Genomic DNA, 17,926 nt, shown 5'->3' with positions numbered 1-17,926 from the left:
AACATCTTTTTCCATCCCATATACTCTGAATGTCATCATTATTACTAGACTGCTGGCTGCACAATGCAATTAAATCATGTTCAGAGCCATTAATCGGAGGCGAGCAGACCACCAGCAGGCCTTGTTCCATGTTCCCACTGCCCTGCAGCACTAATCTGATAACAGAATAATGACGTGTCGACTTCACTTTGTAGCTGGAGCAGCCAACGAGTAACAGCAGTGGAGGTAACTGTGAAACTGCACGTAAGAGCAGCTGAGATTTTCCAAAGTTACATCACTTTTGAATCCCTGTGTTTGAAGAGAGCGATATAGAAAACAATGTTGCTGTTTGCATTGTCAGTCAGCAGCCTATTGAACTGTGTTAATATGTGAAGGAACATAAAGCTACAGGCCTCTAGTTGCAATAACAGGAAACAAATGAAATTGTCAAGGGTTTAAGAGCTGTTTCATCCAACCAACTCGTTACTTTATGATGCTCGATAACACTGTGCAAGAAACTGACGCAATGAGAAAAAAATGTCACAGCTACATAAAAATATACAGTGTTTTACTTATTTACTCACTCATCGTCTACCACTTTTTTTTTCTACCACTTAAGGGCTTTACTTATAAGGGCTTTACTTATTAACTTTGTGATAACAGAGAAATATTATATTATTGATAATTAATTTTACAACTATGCTATGCTCACTCTAAAATGTATTAAATGTAGGAAAACTGTGTTCCTCTTTGTTTACTATATTTAAAGCACTTTGAATTTCCTCGCTGATTAAATTTGTGAAACATACATTTGCCTTCTTCTTTGTTTTATTACCCAAACCCCTTGGAATAATTGTCACGATTCCTATGAAGTGCTTTGTCTCAGTGAAACGTTTGACCTGGTATATTCATGTGACACTGCACCTTCTCAAAAGCGAACGCAGGCTGTGCTGAGTGAAGTGATAGCCATTAAACGGCCTTAATTGGCCTCGTGCTGTTATCCCTCAACACTTTAATGAACGGATCTAAAAAGACGGCATTTTTCAGGCGGATAAAGGCAGAGTTTAAAGATTAAGTAGTTGTGAATCATCACATGCCTCAGTCCAATTACTTTTTAAAAAGGCTCAGACCGTATACTTCATCTTAAGGTCACATTCAGAAAGACACCTTCCGTGAGAAAATGGAAAGCAGCTTTTTGACATTTAAACAACTAATTTCTTCCCTCATTTGACACATCAACAATATATAGTCTATAATTATATGTATAAGTCTAATTGTTTTAATCTATCTCTTCAAATGCACACATGTAAACATACACATAAATAGACATCAGGCACAGTTAAAAGTCCTTTTTAAAGTTGAAAGAACAAAATTTAATGTGATAGATAGACAGATAGAAAGATAGATAGTTAGATAGATAGATAGATAGATAGATAGATAGATAGATAGATAGATAGTTAGATAGATAGATAGATAGATAGATAGATAGATAGATAGATAGATATGAGCATAAAAGTTTCAGAGCAAGAAATTCATAAATAATCTCAGATGTCACTTGATAAAAGTCAGCAGCAAATATAAACAAGCACTCTGAGTCGTATGGTTCTTCACGGCTTCTGTCCAAGCCTCCTCTTCACATCACACATGCTGTTTCCTGTGTCTTTCTCTGTGCCAGGTTTTCTGCTGCTGTTCCATTTCTAACATGGCTGACCTCCCCAAACCTCCAAGTCGTCCGGACACTGAGGTGCTGCATTTTGGCATCGCATTGCTTAGTTGACAAAGTCACAGCAGGTGATCTCAGATGCAGCTTTTCTTGACAGCAGGAGGCAGATAATAATGTGGGATGCTACTGCTATCTCGCACTATACTGACGATGGAGTCCACAAGTGGTTCATCATGGCACAGACTGGTGGAAGAGAGTCTGGGTTTAAATCAGCGTTGGCTACAGGTCTGTCCTTTGGTTGGTGTTTGATGGTATTAAATATTATCTTAATATAGTTATCAAACTTAATGCCAGCTACTTAAGTAATGCAAATGCAATTTCATGTCTAAATGGTTGCACGCCTCCCTGTTGCCAGCCACACAGAGCAGGATGTGGTCGGCAGTGCAGCTGGATCTCAATCTCATAAAACCACCTGCAATACACAAACAGAAACCAGCTGAGAGTGAAATGTCTTTTTTTCCCCCTGCATTTACAAGCACTTTAGGTTAAAGAGAATTACATAAACATCTCATTTAGCTCACGCAGTGATCATACAACTTTCCTTTCATATTTGTTTACACATGTACAGTCTTTAACTGACACAATCTGCTCTAACTTATTTTCTTTCTTTATGTAATTACCTTCAGTTGTGCATTTGACTGGTGAACAGTTTTGAATCTATCTTCACTCAGTCTCAGTTGGAATATTAGATTTTAAAAAACATCATGATTATCATATTTCATAATCATTGCTAGTATGTGTTGGATCACGACTACGTTTATACTTGAAGACAAAATTACAAACACTAACTAAATGGGTATGTTTTATCTTTTTATTTAAGGTGACTTTAGCTAACTGTTCACTCATAATAGAGATAACAATTAGCCCCACTAGCTAAGGCTAACTAGCATTAGCGACTTACCTTCTACAGCTGTCGTGTGTCGCGACGTGGGGGCGTGGCCTCACGGATAAACGCGCAGGTGCCCGCAATCAGCTGATGACAAAGTGCATATCAGGTGTGCACGCGCAGCTCCTTCTCATCACGCTGCTCCTCAGACACCACGTTGGTTCGGTGCCTTCAGAACGTCTTCAGAATCAGAGCATCCTTCAGCCACAGAAGCAAAGACGAGCCACAAACACGAACCTTAGCAGCGTTTACACTTCACTTCCGTCAGCAAACGTTTCTGGCAAAGGGAAGCTTTTGGTTTTTAAAAGTCGCGCGTGGCGCAAATGCGGTGTGTGACGTCAGGCGCACCGAAGTCTCCATTAGCATACTGTAACACTCTCAAGTGTTTTAACTGTTAGCACGGATTTAAACGGTGAAGACGGCGTATCGACCTGGTCCAGAATCAAGATTTAACCAGAAAGGTACATTTTTATTTATTTCATAAATTTATGTCATAACATGTTTTCGATGTTTCCATGTTTTAAATGAATAAGTTCATGGAGTTCAGCAAAGGAAAATCCTGTGTATTTAAATGTATTCGGCAATATCATTTATTTAGTTTGTCTTTAATTTGTTTTCTTTTTAAATCACAGACATCGGAGATGTGGTCGAGCTCATCCGGACTCAACAAAGACCTGAGACTTATCTGAGAACAGGTGAGTGAGCTTAACTAGACAATTAACTCCCTGCCACAAATAAATATTTAACAAATGCTGATTTGTAAATACAAAACAAATCAGCTCATTAGCTTTAAAAAAATTAAAAAAACTAACTGTCCTCATGGCATGTAAATGGCACTATATCTAAAATATAGAGGCTAATATGGTATTAAATATTTCAAGTACACGTATTTAATATGAAATAGTTTATTAAAATCTATACCATTATTTTACCTGAAAGGACTTAAAATATTTTATGTAACCTTTTGCTGCTGTTTTATGAAAATGTATTTCATAACATGTTTCCATGTTTAATTGAATGTTCATGGAGTAATGTGCTAAACCCTATAAATAAAGATTAAAAGCAAATGTGTGGGATGTTTTTGTTTTTTTTAATTACAGCTGTATGAAATCTGCAAAATAGCTTAGTAAATTACCATCACACTGTGGTAAAATGTTGTATCTACATCTGATTACTGGTGTTTAAGTAGCATAAAACTGTTCCCATCAACTTGGATAATTTAGCGATTTTCTTAACTGCTGCTGCTAATAATCTGCTGTGCATTGACTAATTTGTGCCTAATCAACCAAAGCTGTCACAGAGCAGGTGATAAAAATAATCATACTTAAAATTGCTGGCTAAAGTTTGTCCAACTCTAGCTTGGAAGGCTGATGTCAAAGCACCAGAAATGACCAACTCACAGAAGTCAGGGCAATATTTCAGTCTTGCTGCCCTGGGAGTGTGCCAAAAACCCACCTATGTCAATGCTCCTACTCCAAGAAAGCCTAACCCATGTTAATCAACCCAAGTCATTACCCCTCTTTATCTTAATCACCATTTATCATCCACCTACACATTTTTCATAGGTTCATAGTACAAGTCATGAATTTCATTCATGTAGCCAGGATGTGATTTGTCACGAGAAATGGAGGGAAGGAAAGCAGTGTTTAAATGACGAGAAAACTCTAAGTATCACCATCAATTCCACTTTTTCCAACTTAGTTTTTGTTTTTGTTCGGCTTAATTTTCTCTGAAGCAAAAGAGTCTAAAATTAACATTATATATTTAAACAAAACTTGTAGTATATTTCTGCACTTTTGAAACATGCTTGTTTCTGAAATGATTCATTAGAAATGATATTTTCTTTTGTATTTACAAACCACGTTGAAAGAATCTGACACTGTTAGCCTTGTGGCTGGAATGTATCCTCAGTTCATGAGCTTATGGAGTCAATCAGTCAAGTTTATTGTATACCAGGACATACTATATTTTTCAACCTTTAGATATAGTAATGAACACCATTGCTGAAGCATGAAAACATCTGGGGCTTGAGACTGACCAAACTTTTTCTTTTGTGTCTTTCAGATCGATCGTTTTGAAGCGTCAAACAGTAAGGTCAAAGTTTTTTATCCTGGGTGGCTGCCGTGCCCTCACTTTCGTCTTTCCTCACCGCGCTTTCCTGGGCCGCCGTGCCGTCACTTCCAGCTTTCCTGGGCCGCCGTGCCCTCACGTCGCGCTTTCCTTGGCCGCCGTGCCCCTACTGCCTTTTCATTTCAGGTGTGTCTACATAAGGTAAGAGTCACTTTTATATTTTTTCTGAATGGCCGCCGTGTCATTGATTACATTTTTATTTTTGGAGTGTCTTTCATCAAATCAACAGGGGTTTAAACTAAAAACAGAGCAAAGGGTAAAACAAAACTACAACTTTTAAAACTTCAAATGCACCAAACAAACCAAACCTCAGTCTGCTCCTACACTCACCTCGGCAGTCTATAAAACTATACTTTTACAAAACCCGGGTCAAATCTGTGGTCATGTCAACATGAGTTCAGCATTTCTTTATTTCCTGGTGTATTACTAAACAAAGGGTCATGGTGGATCTTCATAAACAGTTTTTTGGGTTATGGTTTTACATTTCTATTTCAGCTCCTCCAACCAAGATAAACATTTTGTCCAACACAGCTGTCTAATTTTAAAAGGATTGCATTAATTTTCACGTCGGCATTTTTTCCCGTGTCGGTCTCAACTTGCGTACATCCGTCGGTCTAAAATCCAAACTCTAGGCATTTTATTTTCCCTCTTTATCTCTGATGGTTCTCTTGTGTGAATGCATTTCTTGTCTTGGTCCAATAAAGTGCAATTTGATTTCAAAGAGGCTTTATTGGAGCAAACAGAAATTGTTATAATATTAAGCAGCACCTAACATGAAAGCTGGCAGTTGAGTAATAAATCCACAAATCTATAGCAAGTTAATTGATTTCAATTCACAAATATGTATAGGACGTAAATTAAGTTCAACGGTCTATTTGTGAATTCAGTGTATTCAGTGTATTCAGTGTAGTGTAATCTAGCCTTGCTTTACAGTTCTATAGCACTATTTAATCACCATCTCAGTCTGTCGTATAGCTACCTTCTCCGGTAAGTCATATTTCCTTCACTTATGTGTGATACTGTCTTTGCATCTTTCTGTCTAACCCTTTCTCTCTAGGAAATTGAAGTCAGGGTCACAAATGCAGCCTAAGAAGAAAGTCAGGGGTTTAAATAACGTGGGAGGCTTTAATGATTTGCTGGAGGAAACTGTCCTTTTTTTTTTTTTTTTTTTTTTTTTTTTTTTTTTTATTAAAATGGATTTAGTTGATCTTATCTCACTCTTAAAATTATAAGTTTATCTGTTGGATGTTGTTGGTTATGCAAAATAGAAATAATTTTCCACATTAGTCTAATTTAAGAGTTCAGTTTATTTGTACTCGGCTGTTTTTTGCAGCTTTTATTGTACTTGATCAAATAGTGCAGAGTGTTTTAGCTTATAAAGTGTTATTCAGCCCATGGATACTGTATTTACAGTCAGTATTGTCATTTGACTTGGCACATTCATACAAACATGGAATAGAACTTAGTCACATGGTGGGCGGTTATGCCCACTTAAATATTCAAATGTTAAATGGAAATCACCAGCTTTAATAAATGTAAAAAAAAATGCATGATGTCAAATTTTCTGCATCGACCACAATGGTTTGTGTAAATCAATTGCCTAAATTTTGGTTTAAAATATATATTTTTAAAGGTTAAATTGCCTGTCTTTGCCAAAACCACTTCCAACTGGAGATTCAGATAATTTCTGGTTAGTTTACCTCCGATGAGGTTTTATTTTTGCGTGTTATGTTGGGAGGCCTCCCAGCAGGGGAATTTATCCCACCCCTGCAAAGTACGTGTTATTCGTTTATGAAAGTGTCACTGATATCGCAGCATCAGTGATGTAGGAATATTTTTGGACAGTTTCAGGAATGACTGGAATTGTTCAAACTAGCATAGAGGCGCGTTGACTCTCTGAGAGGAAGCACATTTGGCAGAGACAATTGCAACATAATATAGGTTACCATAGATATATATTTTTATTTATTATATAATGGACTAATAGTAGTAATAATAATAATAATAATAATAATAATAATAATAACAATAATAATTTTCAATCCATTTATTGTTGGGCACTCATGATCATGAATCTTGGTGTCCTTCACCAGATTTTACAATGTAATTTTTAGTTGCCTGCTTTTGACAAACTTGACGTATTAACATTATACTGTGGGCTGAATTTCAGAGACATCATCTTGAAGTAGATGTAGGACAGAACCAGGGCTTAGTTTTGGAGAGACTGTTGAGCAAGTGGCCTTTAGCATGCATTCATTTAATTGTAACTTTGTTTTCCTTTGTCACCTGGAGGACCTGTAGACTAATGCTTTGTCTTTTTGTTTGCATGTGAACACCCATGCGTCCCTGGACCCAGGAAATGGAGCGGTTTGTTAATTGTCCATTAGCTTTACACGTTAATCTGATTTCTGACAGATTGAGTAGCTCACTTTGTTGCTAATCTAACGTTGTTCCCTGTTTTTATTTTCTTTTTATGCAGTTTTTCATCACTCGCTGCTGTTGGCGAAGGAGAGCAGTTTCCTGATCCAGCATGACTTCATGTCTGAGGTAAGATGTGTCGTCATACATACACAAAGCAGACAACTTGAAATGCTTAGTCCTAATTTGTCTAAATCTTTAACACATCTCACTAGAAGTTCTGTATTAGGACTGGGTTGTACAACCGGTCCAAATCTTAATCATGTCTCACTAGAAGTAATTTAATTTGACAGTATGTCACCTTTAGTCTTGTTACAGACTGACTTGGTATGTGAGTTTAAGCTCCTCCAAAGGTCTGAAGCTTGTTTTGTTTTTTTCCTGCATATTTTTCTCTTTAGAAATCAGTAAGGATTTAATGAGCTGGGCCTCCTTAACACTACAGAGAACAAGGTCAACTGAGTCGACTCTAAGGAGACTTTTCTCCTTACCCTTCTTCTCTCTGTGTCAAGGAAATCTAATCATTAAACCCTTACTGGTTCTTGCGTCAGCCATGATGGTTCACTTTCCAAAACTAGACAAGGATCCATCTAGTTTTGTGAATCTGCTCCTGCATGCTTTTGTTTTTTGTCCCCAAACTAAGTAACTGATAAACATGTTTTAATATAGAGCATTTCAAGTTCGATGTTTTGTGTGGTATAATGACACATCTTACTGAAGACGTGAAGTCATGCTGGATTAGGAAACTGCTCCCTTTTGCCAGCAGCAGCAGTGAGTGAAAGGTGGCATAAAGGGGGAATGACACAGAGGACAACAAATGGGATTCATTTAGTCAAGTAGTGGTCAAAGGGTTGGAGCAGTGAGGGCAGTTTAAGTGCTGTGTTTTTTATAACCAGCTATAATAGTTTAGGATTCTAGGAGAGTCTAGGATTTTGGGAAACTGATGGGTGACACACCTTTTACATTTGAAATGACCAGGCAACCGTAAGGGAAAACTTAAGGTGGTACGCAGACAAACACATGGGTGAAAAATGTAAAGGGACATTCAGGGCATACTAGGCCCGAGGGCTTTTCCTCCAGTATTATCAGTATAGCTTCCAAATTAAAATTACTTTGCAGCACAATGATTAGCTGTTTTGCAGAAATTGAATCTGATAACAATCTTGCTTTAGGATTCATAATGCATACTAATACTTCTTAAATTAATCTACAAAGAGCCTCTGCATAACTTAATCCCTTATCCCAATCAGTATAAAAAAGCAGTATCGTAAATCCAAAGATTCTATTGTTTCCACTTGTGGAACTTGGCGTTTAGAGACATGGCAGTGTAGGAACAGGGTAGGCAGGAGGAGAGATGGAGCCCAGGCTGTGGATCCAGACCCAGGCTGCTGTGGTAAGATTGGCCCTCAAACTTGGAACAGGTGAGCTACTTAATATTTGATATACCACAAAGGAGTGCAAAAGAAATATCTAATTGTACTTTTTGGATGAATAGGTGCTGAACACACAAGCCCAATGGTGATGGGAGGCAGCAGTTGGTTCCTTTTCCTGTGCCACCAGGGAGATGGACGTAGGACACCATGGACCAGAAGCTGCAACCTGGAGAGCCGAGCCGAAGATTACGGGCCAAGCTGGACCGGACCGAACCATGATAATGCTTTGCCACGGGATGTCTTCAGGTATGTCCTCTCATATTTTATGAACTTGTTTTATTCCTTGCATACTTAAAACTTGACATTACTTCTCCGTTTACCTTTAGGACCCAAGCTGGACGGAACTGGACCCAAGCCCATGATGTTACGTTTCTACAGGATGTCTTCAAGTACAACCTTTCATATATTATGAACTTGTATTATTCCTTGCATACTTTATACTTACGATTACTTTTACGTTAAGGATCCATGACCCAAGCCGGACCCAAGCCCATGATATGTTTCTACAGGACGTCTTCTGGTATGTCCTTTCATATTATGAACTTGTATTATTTCTTGCATACTTTATACTTAAGATTACTTTTATCATAAGGATCCATGACCCAAGCCGGACCGAACTGGACCCAAGCCGGACTGAACTGGACCCAAGCCCATGATGTTATGTTTCTACAGGATGTCTTTAAGTATGTCCTTTCATATATTATGAACTTGTGTTATTTCTTGCATACTTTATACTTAAGATTACTTTTATCTTAAGGATCCATGACCCAAGCCGGACCGAACTGGACCCAAGCCCATGATGTTACGTTTCTACAGGATGTCTTCAAGTACGACCTTTCATATATTATGAACTTGTATTATTTCTTGCATACTTTATACTCAACATTACTTTTCCTTTTCCTTTTAGGATACATGACTCAAGCCGGACTGAACTGGACCCAAGCCCATGATGATGTTATGTTTCTACAGGATGTCTTCAAGTATGTCCTTTCATATATTATGAACTTGTGTTATTTCTTGCATACTTTATACTTAAGATTACTTTTACCTTAAGGATCCATGACCCAAGCTGGACCGAACTGGACCCAAGCCGGACCGAACTGGACCCAAGCCCATGATGTTATGTCTCTACAGGATGTCTTCAAGTATGTCCTTTCATATATTATGAACTTGTATTATTTCTTGCATACTTTATACTTAAGATTACTTTTACCTTAAGGATCCATGACCCAAGCCGGACAGAACTGGACCCAAGACCATGATGTTATGTTTCTACAGGATGTCTTCAAGTATGTCCTTTCATATATTATGAACTTGTATTATTTCTTGCATACTTTATACTTAAGATTACTTTTCCTTTTACCTCTAGGATCCATGACCTAAGCTGGACCAAACCCATGATGTTTTGTTGCCACTGGATTTCCTCAGGTATGTCCTTTTGATATATTATGAAGCTTGTTTTTTTTCCGTGTGTGCTTTATACTTAGGATTATTTTTCCTTTTACCTTCAGCATTCATGGCTCAGGCTGACCAAGCCCTTGCTTCGCCTTGTCCTAAAATCCTCACCTCCAAATGGCTGCGCCCAAACTACAAGATATTGTCAACATCCTGTGCTGAGTTTTCCATGAACTGTACTCCTGAAAACCAGAGACCTTTTTATGTCAACGATAAACAAAAAGCTACAACCTATAGCACAAAGGGCTTGATGCTTTTTTGCCCAATTGCTTCAACAGACTCATCAATGTTTAAGTCTAAATTTTAATTTAGACTTGAACATTTATTTATTTTTTGCGATAATTAAATGGCATGTTTACGGAACAATTTGCATTTAATGTTTAAGGAAAAGTGCAGGAGATGTTAAAATCCCTGTGCATGTTCTTTTAGAATCAACATTTTCATTTTTCTTAATGTAGAATCATTCAGGATTTAATGAGCTGGGCTTCCTTAACACTACAGAGAACAAGGTTAACCGAGTCGACTCAAGGAGACTTTTCTCCTTCCCTTCTTCTCTCTGTGTGAAGGAAACCTGACCATTTTATCCTGACTGACTGGTGAACCATGGTCGTGCAGTTTCCAAAACTAGAAAAGGATCCTTCTAGCTTTGTGAATCAGCTCAACGTGGTATTACCCACTTGTTAATTTTTAATCATGTAAAGCTAAATGTCTTTTTGTAGATCAGAGTCTGAAGCCTTTGGGCAAATCTGGGTTTTATTTCAAATGTAACTGTCAAAATGAATTGTCTTGTCACTGCCTCAGACTGTGAAACGTCACCCATACATACAACCGGCACACGCTGACGCAACCTTGTTTTCCTATCATTCATATACTGTACTTGCATCAATTCATTTTGTCAAATTAAAATTTACATTTGAACTAATATTGCAACTTTGGTGCTTGTAATTATTTTAATATGGTTAACATTAAATGAGATGAGTGCAAAGATAGCTCCAATGACTAGGGTGCAAAGACTTTGTTTCATCCCTAAATTAAATCAATTTAGTGTGCATTGGATCTCGGGTATTTATCATTGAATTGGTAATTAAAATGCGGGTTCTTGGATTTCTCAAATTTAATTTGAGAGACTACATCACAGGATTAATTTAACTGACCTGGAATAAACTAGCAGTTTGACACCAGACCAAAAAAAACTCAAATCATAGTCCTTACCTAAAAACCTGTGCTTCTATTCAGATATATTTTTTTTCTTGACTAATGTGGACAAGAACGTTCAGCTACTGAGCACAGAATAATTTTTAAGAATATTTTTCTTCAAAATGTAACCCAAAGATCGGGTCCTTCTGGTAGGAAGTGCACAATGTAATGGCAAACTTTAAGCAGCTTTTTAATGAGGTTAAAATGTACAAGGTAAATTATTTATCAGGAGCTGACACCAGCAAAGTAGTCATTAAAGTCAAAGCAGCACATTTCCTCACTGTCACTTTGATCGATAAGTCTCCAAATTTAGGTTTCTCACTCGCCTAAATCGAGTTCTCCCGACAGTACGAGTCATCGATCAACGCTGTACTCTTAGTCCTCTGACCTACCATGGTCATTTCTCAAAGGCGGAGGATGTTAAACTAGAATAGAACATGTGGCTCATGAGTAATTATAATTTACATAATTTCCTGAAATATCAGTCGCATAACTGATCAAACCCCTCAACTTTGTGAAGAGCCTCTTCAGTGTAATCACTTAATGCATGAAAGACTATTTGGTAAATATCTATGTCAAGTGTATATGGTAAAGATTGGAACAGAAGTCAGTGGCATGTATTGACTCGACTGTATATAATTTGAAATGTTGAAAATCAGTGGGAATTGCAGTTCAACTATGATCAGTACTTAAGACAGAACATGCAGTGTGTGTGTATATATACTGTAGACACTGCATTGAACTGTCTCACACCAGCATGAAGTGCATATTTAGTCTTTCAGACCGATGGAACGCAGCAGGCTCTGGCAGTGTCCGTGTTCAACATTAGTGTTCATCTGGGACCTGTGGGATCACAGATGGTGCAGTGACAGCCAGGCTTTAGCATGCTGCTTATACTGTGTAACATGAGCCGCTAATACTCGCAACAGCCAATTAAATGAATATTAAAAGGAATATAATTTGTTTGTGCAGCACTTTTCAAGATTAAGCACAAAGTGACTTCCACATACAAGATGAATACAGAGTATTAAGGTATGTTCAGCTATAATATACACAATGGTAGGTTAAACTATATAAAGGAAACTAGTAGCTGTTTGTTTTTGTTTGAGTTGTGTATGTGACCTGCATATTTCTTGCATATTTATAGTTTGTATAAATATCGGAATGTTTCCATGATATTCTGTTTAAAGGGTCATTTGAAGTGGTATTGTACTTTGTACCAAGCTGCTTTTGACACTCTCAACACACTTTGTTTGCACTGCTGTGCTATTTGCACTGTTTACACTGTGTACAAATATCTCCACAAATACAAAGTTTTATGTATAATGTGTTTACTGTGAGCTACCAAATAAGTCATGAGGCTGTTGTATTTAATGATTTAAAACACTGATATAATAATAGGGGCTGCACCACATTAATGTTCTCTCTGCTTAACTTATTGGCATTCTCTCTCTCGCTCTCTGTGTGTGTCTGACAACAAAAGTCCCACTCAGCATTCCCGACCCTCTTACTCTACTTACTGAATTACTTCATAGATCACTAACAAGAGTCGGAGTAAAACTCGCCCTGAATCCACAAGTCACACCCTGACCCCTTCCCATCACCCAGCCCCTCCCCCCACCTGTATCTCCATGAACCTGACATATCACAACACTGAGTCACTGACAGAAGATGCACAAGGCTCTCTGGGTGTGCATGAGTCACCTTTTGTAGATGCCAGTAAGAATAAAACTTATTTTTACATTATTAGACTGGTGAACCTGGTGTTTCGATTTTGTGTCACCTGGCGACATTCCTGCACTACACATAGGTCTGTCAAGACAGGAAGATTGCGCTAGTAAAGTGAGACAGTTGCAAACAGGTTGAGTATCACTGAAAACAAAGTTTACTAAAGACGCTTTTTCTTTATACAGTTCTAGCTCGACTCTATTCTACTAATTTTTTTTTTTTCTTAGTACCTGCCGATTTAAATGTGACGTTAAGCTGCCAAACACTGATTGGTCCGAGTGTCATCACTAGAAGACTCATGAGCGTCCAACACATGAATCAAAGCGAACAATGCCGAACTGTAGATGAGTAAAAAAAGACTTTGAGAATCCTGAAAGTGTGTTCAGCTCCTATTTTCAGCAGGAACATTTGTAAAATCTCAATATTTAACAGAGGAGTCTGGTGTATTTAGCGACGGCACTGCCGAAAGCCGGCAATCGTAAGCTGAGTCGCAACCTGTTCAGCCGTATTATAATTGAGTGACTATGTCAGATGGAGTCTGCTCTGGTCATTGTGTTGATGAACTCATTCTAATGATTCAGTTACACTGAAAACACTAGTTTGCGTGTCGTACCAAACCGAGTTGAGTACTGCTAGAGCTATGTAATGGAAAAGCACCATAAGTTAAAAAACTTGTACTGCAGTTTTCAGGTGAAGGATGCAGCGTACACATGTCGCGTCCTTTCTGCACATGAAGACCAAACCGAGGCAGAATAATATTAACAATAAAAAAAAGCCCCCCCAAAAAAAACAACCTTAACCTCTAACAATTTCTTTCTTCCTCTCAGATAGATAATAGCTGTCATTTATCAGAACCTCACAAGCTCAGAGTTTCATCGATTACCATCAGAGTAGGAAGGCAGAGGCACAGTGATGGAGGCTCGGACTCACACACATGAGAGCAGGCCAGTGAACGCCCCACACTGAGGGGAAAAACAAACTGGAAATCACAGGAGGAAACAGATTATCATCTCTGAACAATGCACTGAAAGCTCCATGTTTGGGCTGTTAATGACATGCACAGACTATGGTGATGGGGGGGGGGGTGTTTCTCCAGCACAACCTCACACATCCGAGACAACTGCATAACACAGGGAGATTTACTCTTATAATGAAATCCTGTGCTTGCTAGTTGCTTAGCAACGAAAGTACTGATTCATACTGGTACATGGCGAGTGTGCCTGACACTGCATTTCTGATATTTTTAAAGAAAGGTGGATTCTTAAGATGAAGAGAGAAAGACGGGGTGAGAGTTGGGTGGGGAAACAGCAGGAAGTACAAAATCAAAGTGCGGAGAGCAGAAGGCAGATTGGAAGTGAAAGGATGACACGTCCCTGGTCAACTCCCACAGAGCAGCACAACAGGTTGGTGCAGCTCACCAGCTTCACCTGGCAAAAATCTCCACAAACAAAATCTGACTGCTCTCTTGTGAACAGTGTTGCGCTGCGGGCCGATGCATTTTTCTGGTGATTATTTCATCTACAGTCAGGTGTCAAGAAAAACAACTTAGTTCCTGCTTCTACTTTGTATTCTTACAGCGTGAACATTATCAGACTTGGCTGAAAAAAGCAGCTCGAATACATTGCACTGGCCTGGGAACTTGGCATTTTATCGCTATTTATAGCCCTTATTTATAGATGTTTTAAAGAGCAGGTGATTAGTGCATGAGAAGATTTACAGCTGAAGGATGTACTCATTAGCCGCAGCCCTAATTGTAAACAGGAGCAGACCAAAGCGTGGAAATGATACAGGTGTCTCCCTTTTTTTAAAAGGTCAACACCACCCTGCACGAAGCCTGTGCCATTTCTCCACGACCATCACACCTGTCTGAGAGATGAATGCGCATACATGCGTCTCTAGAACCTCCATCACTACACTCCTCCTGTTTTACATTTCTAAACTACATTTTGTTTAAATGGGGAGGGGGAAACGGAGCTCTATAATTGAGACCTTTGTATTGTTCCGTAAAGCTGGACAGCAGACGGCCTCGGGCAGATGGTGTCATAACAATTGTAAAGCAGAAAATCTAGTGGCAGCGAGCCTTAAATGTTAAGAAAATAATTTCTCGGGATTACACTGGGACTCGAGTGTTAACCTCCACACAGACACTTAAATACACACCAGTGGTGAGAGAACAGAGTCTCACACTTGAAGCAGCAGCTGGCAGTGGCAGGGTCTGTGTGTCCTGACTTTGGACTCAGTGGAGGCAAATTATGATGATGAGAACATGTATTATGGAAAACTACGCTATGCTAGGACTGAAGGATTAAAGTAAAATATGGGATTGTGATTTTTTTTTCAAATTATTTTTCATTTATCGCAATTTGATTCCTGACGTAACTACAGTTTAGAGTTTACAACATTTAACAAGATGGAGCACACGGATGCCTTCAGGTTGTTTGCCAATTTAAAAAAGTAGTATAATATTGCGATTAGTTTTTTAAATAAAACATAATACTCAAAAGTAGAATTTCTTCCTACCACCAGGCACAGAATCACATTTAAAACTTTGCCAAAAAACAACAATCATACTATTTTAGCTACTGTGATAAAATTCTTCATTAGTTTGTTTCATTAATCCACACTACACATTGTTTTTCATTGGACCAACATTATATTAGAAAGTAGTTGAAAACTCTGCATGGATCATCCAAACTACACAAACACATTTTGAAACACTGGATTGAGGGATTTCACTTTTGTTTTTCGTGTTTTCTGCTTTCAGCAGCACTGATGGAGGCAGTAAACACACACACACACACACACACACTCACACTATCATTGAACCGGGAGCATCGCCAAGCGATATAATGGCACAAAGAGAAAGGTAGTAAAACTATAAACCCAACACACCTTCACCAGTATGTGGGCCTACAGTACAATCGTTGTAGTACAAAGGTATCTCATTGTCTCTCACACACACACACACACATACAGTATTCTCTGTGAATGGAGCCTCAGCACAGATTTAACTACAGGTCTATTTACATCAAACTCGCATTCTATACAACAACAACAACAACAAAAGTATGGGATCCACACGTCAATAGATGAAGCAGTGGCCTGGTGACATACCTTCTTTTTGGCACGACAGTGGCAGCACACGGTCCACAGATACCTGAGGGTCCTCCACAGGAGGATGATGAAGAGACCCCCGAAGAAAGTGACCATGGATGAGGCGAGGAAAGCCCACCACATCCGCTGGCCGTTACTGTCACAGGGCACATCAGGTGAAAACGGGATGATCACGTTCATCTTGGATATGTGGATGGACGGGTCTGGGTTGAATCTCTCCCTGTTCTTAGGCATTATCAACTTCTAATCACCTCCCAGCCTAAACAAACAATCGACTCTATTGGGAGTCAGGCGCTGTGGGGAGGTCCAGCCAGCGCCTCCTCATGCCACAGCAGCTCAGCCATGTTGAGTGAACCACCCTCCACTCGTCTGTCTTCTCATCTGCCTTCACGCGGGGGAGGACGCTCAGGATGAATGGACAAAACAAAAGCAATAATATATATATATTTAAAAAAAAAAAAAAAAAACTCTTAAACGCGGATTCAGTCGTGTGTCTCGCGATGCGCCTTCATGGGTGCGCGTTTTTATCTGTGCGTAAAAATCAAAAATAATAACAAATTTCACACCGAACTTCTCAAAAACTCACGATTCCACGGACAGTCCCACGTGGATCAAAGTGCAAGTGTTATTATAGTGAGAACCCGATCGATGAGTGGATGAATGGATGACTCCCTCACTCCTTCACTCCCAGCTTTGAGCAGGTCCGCCGCTGGCAGCTCCACACCGCGCACTGTTGAATGCGCCGCTCGCGTCAAAAGTCGCATGCGCTCGGTTTTCCTTTTGAGGAGCAGACGTCGTTAAAACAAACGGTGACGGTGTCTCTGGTTATGAATAGCGGGTCTCTGACGCCCGATCGCCGCTGGCTCGGCTCCAGCAGCCGCCCGTCACAATCCCCTCGCTGGAAGATGGCATCGCAGATTTACAGGTAGTGGAGGGGAGGAGCCACCGATGGCAGACGTCGATGCTTATCTGGACGTTCAGTTATTTATAGTGACCGCTCCATTAATGTTTGATGACCCTAACTTTGTGGTCACATCCGTCTAACACCCAAACATGATCTTAAAAACCACTGACGACATATTCATATCAAAACAACGGCTTTTTAATCATTTAACATGTATATTTATTGTATTAATATGGATTTAGTATTATTTTTTCAATTTGTTGATGATTTTACAGCTTTGTGGGCACCTGATTGACATTATCATGACTGGATGAACGATTCATATAAAACAAATGATCACCCACGTACTAACTTGATCTCTTAGTGATGTAAATCACCAGAAGTTCTCATCTGACCTCAAGCAATGCCAAATATCCACTAGTCCATGAGCAGGAGTGTTTTTCTATTATAATAAACAGCCGTGGGAAAACGGTGTGAAAACAATTTCTCACCTTTTACAGTGGTGGTTTACTCCACCTGGTGGACAAACGGTGCATCATTTTTCAGGTCTGACTTGTGACATTGACTTTAGAAAGTTTCTCACAACTAATGATTATTTTCTCGATTCATCGAGTAATTGCTTTGTCCATAAAATGTCAAAACATTAAATGTTGATCAGTGTTTGTCAAACCTGGAAATGATGTTCTCGAATGTCTTTTGTCCACAAACCAAAATGATTCACTTTTAATGATTTCTTTGTTATCTAGAGCAAAGAAACCAGAAAATATTCACATTTAAGAAGCTGAAACAATCAAATCTTGTTTTAATAATCTATTATCAAAGCAGTTGATGATTAATTTAGCAATCGATTAAAAGAGTAATTGTTTCAGCTCTACTCAAAAGTGCCAAAATCCTAGTTTCCTCCCTTGGGCCAGAAAATGTCCTAAACCGTTAACGTTTTTGAATTGAAGACAAACTCTGAT

The 17,926-nt window shown here is 38.9% G+C and overlaps 1 protein-coding gene and 2 long non-coding RNA genes across 24 annotated transcripts in view; 2 read left to right on the top strand and 1 right to left on the bottom strand.

The window, feature by feature from the left end:
• The window catches only part of LOC131448781 (calcium-activated potassium channel subunit alpha-1a), an 87,995-nt gene extending 71,032 nt beyond the window's left edge, over window positions 1-16,963 (bottom strand). For all 21 annotated transcript variants that reach the window (XM_058621525.1, XM_058621530.1, XM_058621527.1 and 18 more), the window contains exon 1: window positions 16,061-16,963. In XM_058621525.1, the coding sequence (XP_058477508.1) occupies window positions 16,061-16,294 (234 nt within the window). In that variant the 5' untranslated portion in view covers window positions 16,295-16,963. The remainder of the gene's footprint in view (window positions 1-16,060) is intronic.
• On the top strand, window positions 2,621-5,611 carry LOC131448783 (uncharacterized). The gene is made up of 3 exons (XR_009234224.1): window positions 2,621-3,049; window positions 3,221-3,283; window positions 4,653-5,611. It is a non-coding gene; the product is annotated as an uncharacterized LOC131448783 (long non-coding RNA).
• Window positions 7,894-10,931, top strand: LOC131448782 (uncharacterized). 2 transcript variants are annotated; one of them, XR_009234223.1, is made up of 11 exons: window positions 7,894-8,554; window positions 8,629-8,812; window positions 8,893-8,955; window positions 9,030-9,086; window positions 9,159-9,249; window positions 9,324-9,393; window positions 9,474-9,546; window positions 9,621-9,711; window positions 9,786-9,855; window positions 9,936-9,994; window positions 10,078-10,931. It is a non-coding gene; the product is annotated as an uncharacterized LOC131448782 (long non-coding RNA). The 2 variants fall into 2 exon arrangements; XR_009234222.1 differs by having other exon boundaries at window positions 7,894-8,812.
• Window positions 16,964-17,926: the final 963 nt, after the last annotated feature.

The sequence above is a fragment of the Solea solea genome, chromosome 21 (assembly GCF_958295425.1).
Source record: "Solea solea chromosome 21, fSolSol10.1, whole genome shotgun sequence".
NCBI lineage: Eukaryota > Metazoa > Chordata > Actinopteri > Pleuronectiformes > Soleidae > Solea > Solea solea.
This window is presented reverse-complemented; position numbering and strand designations above follow the sequence as displayed.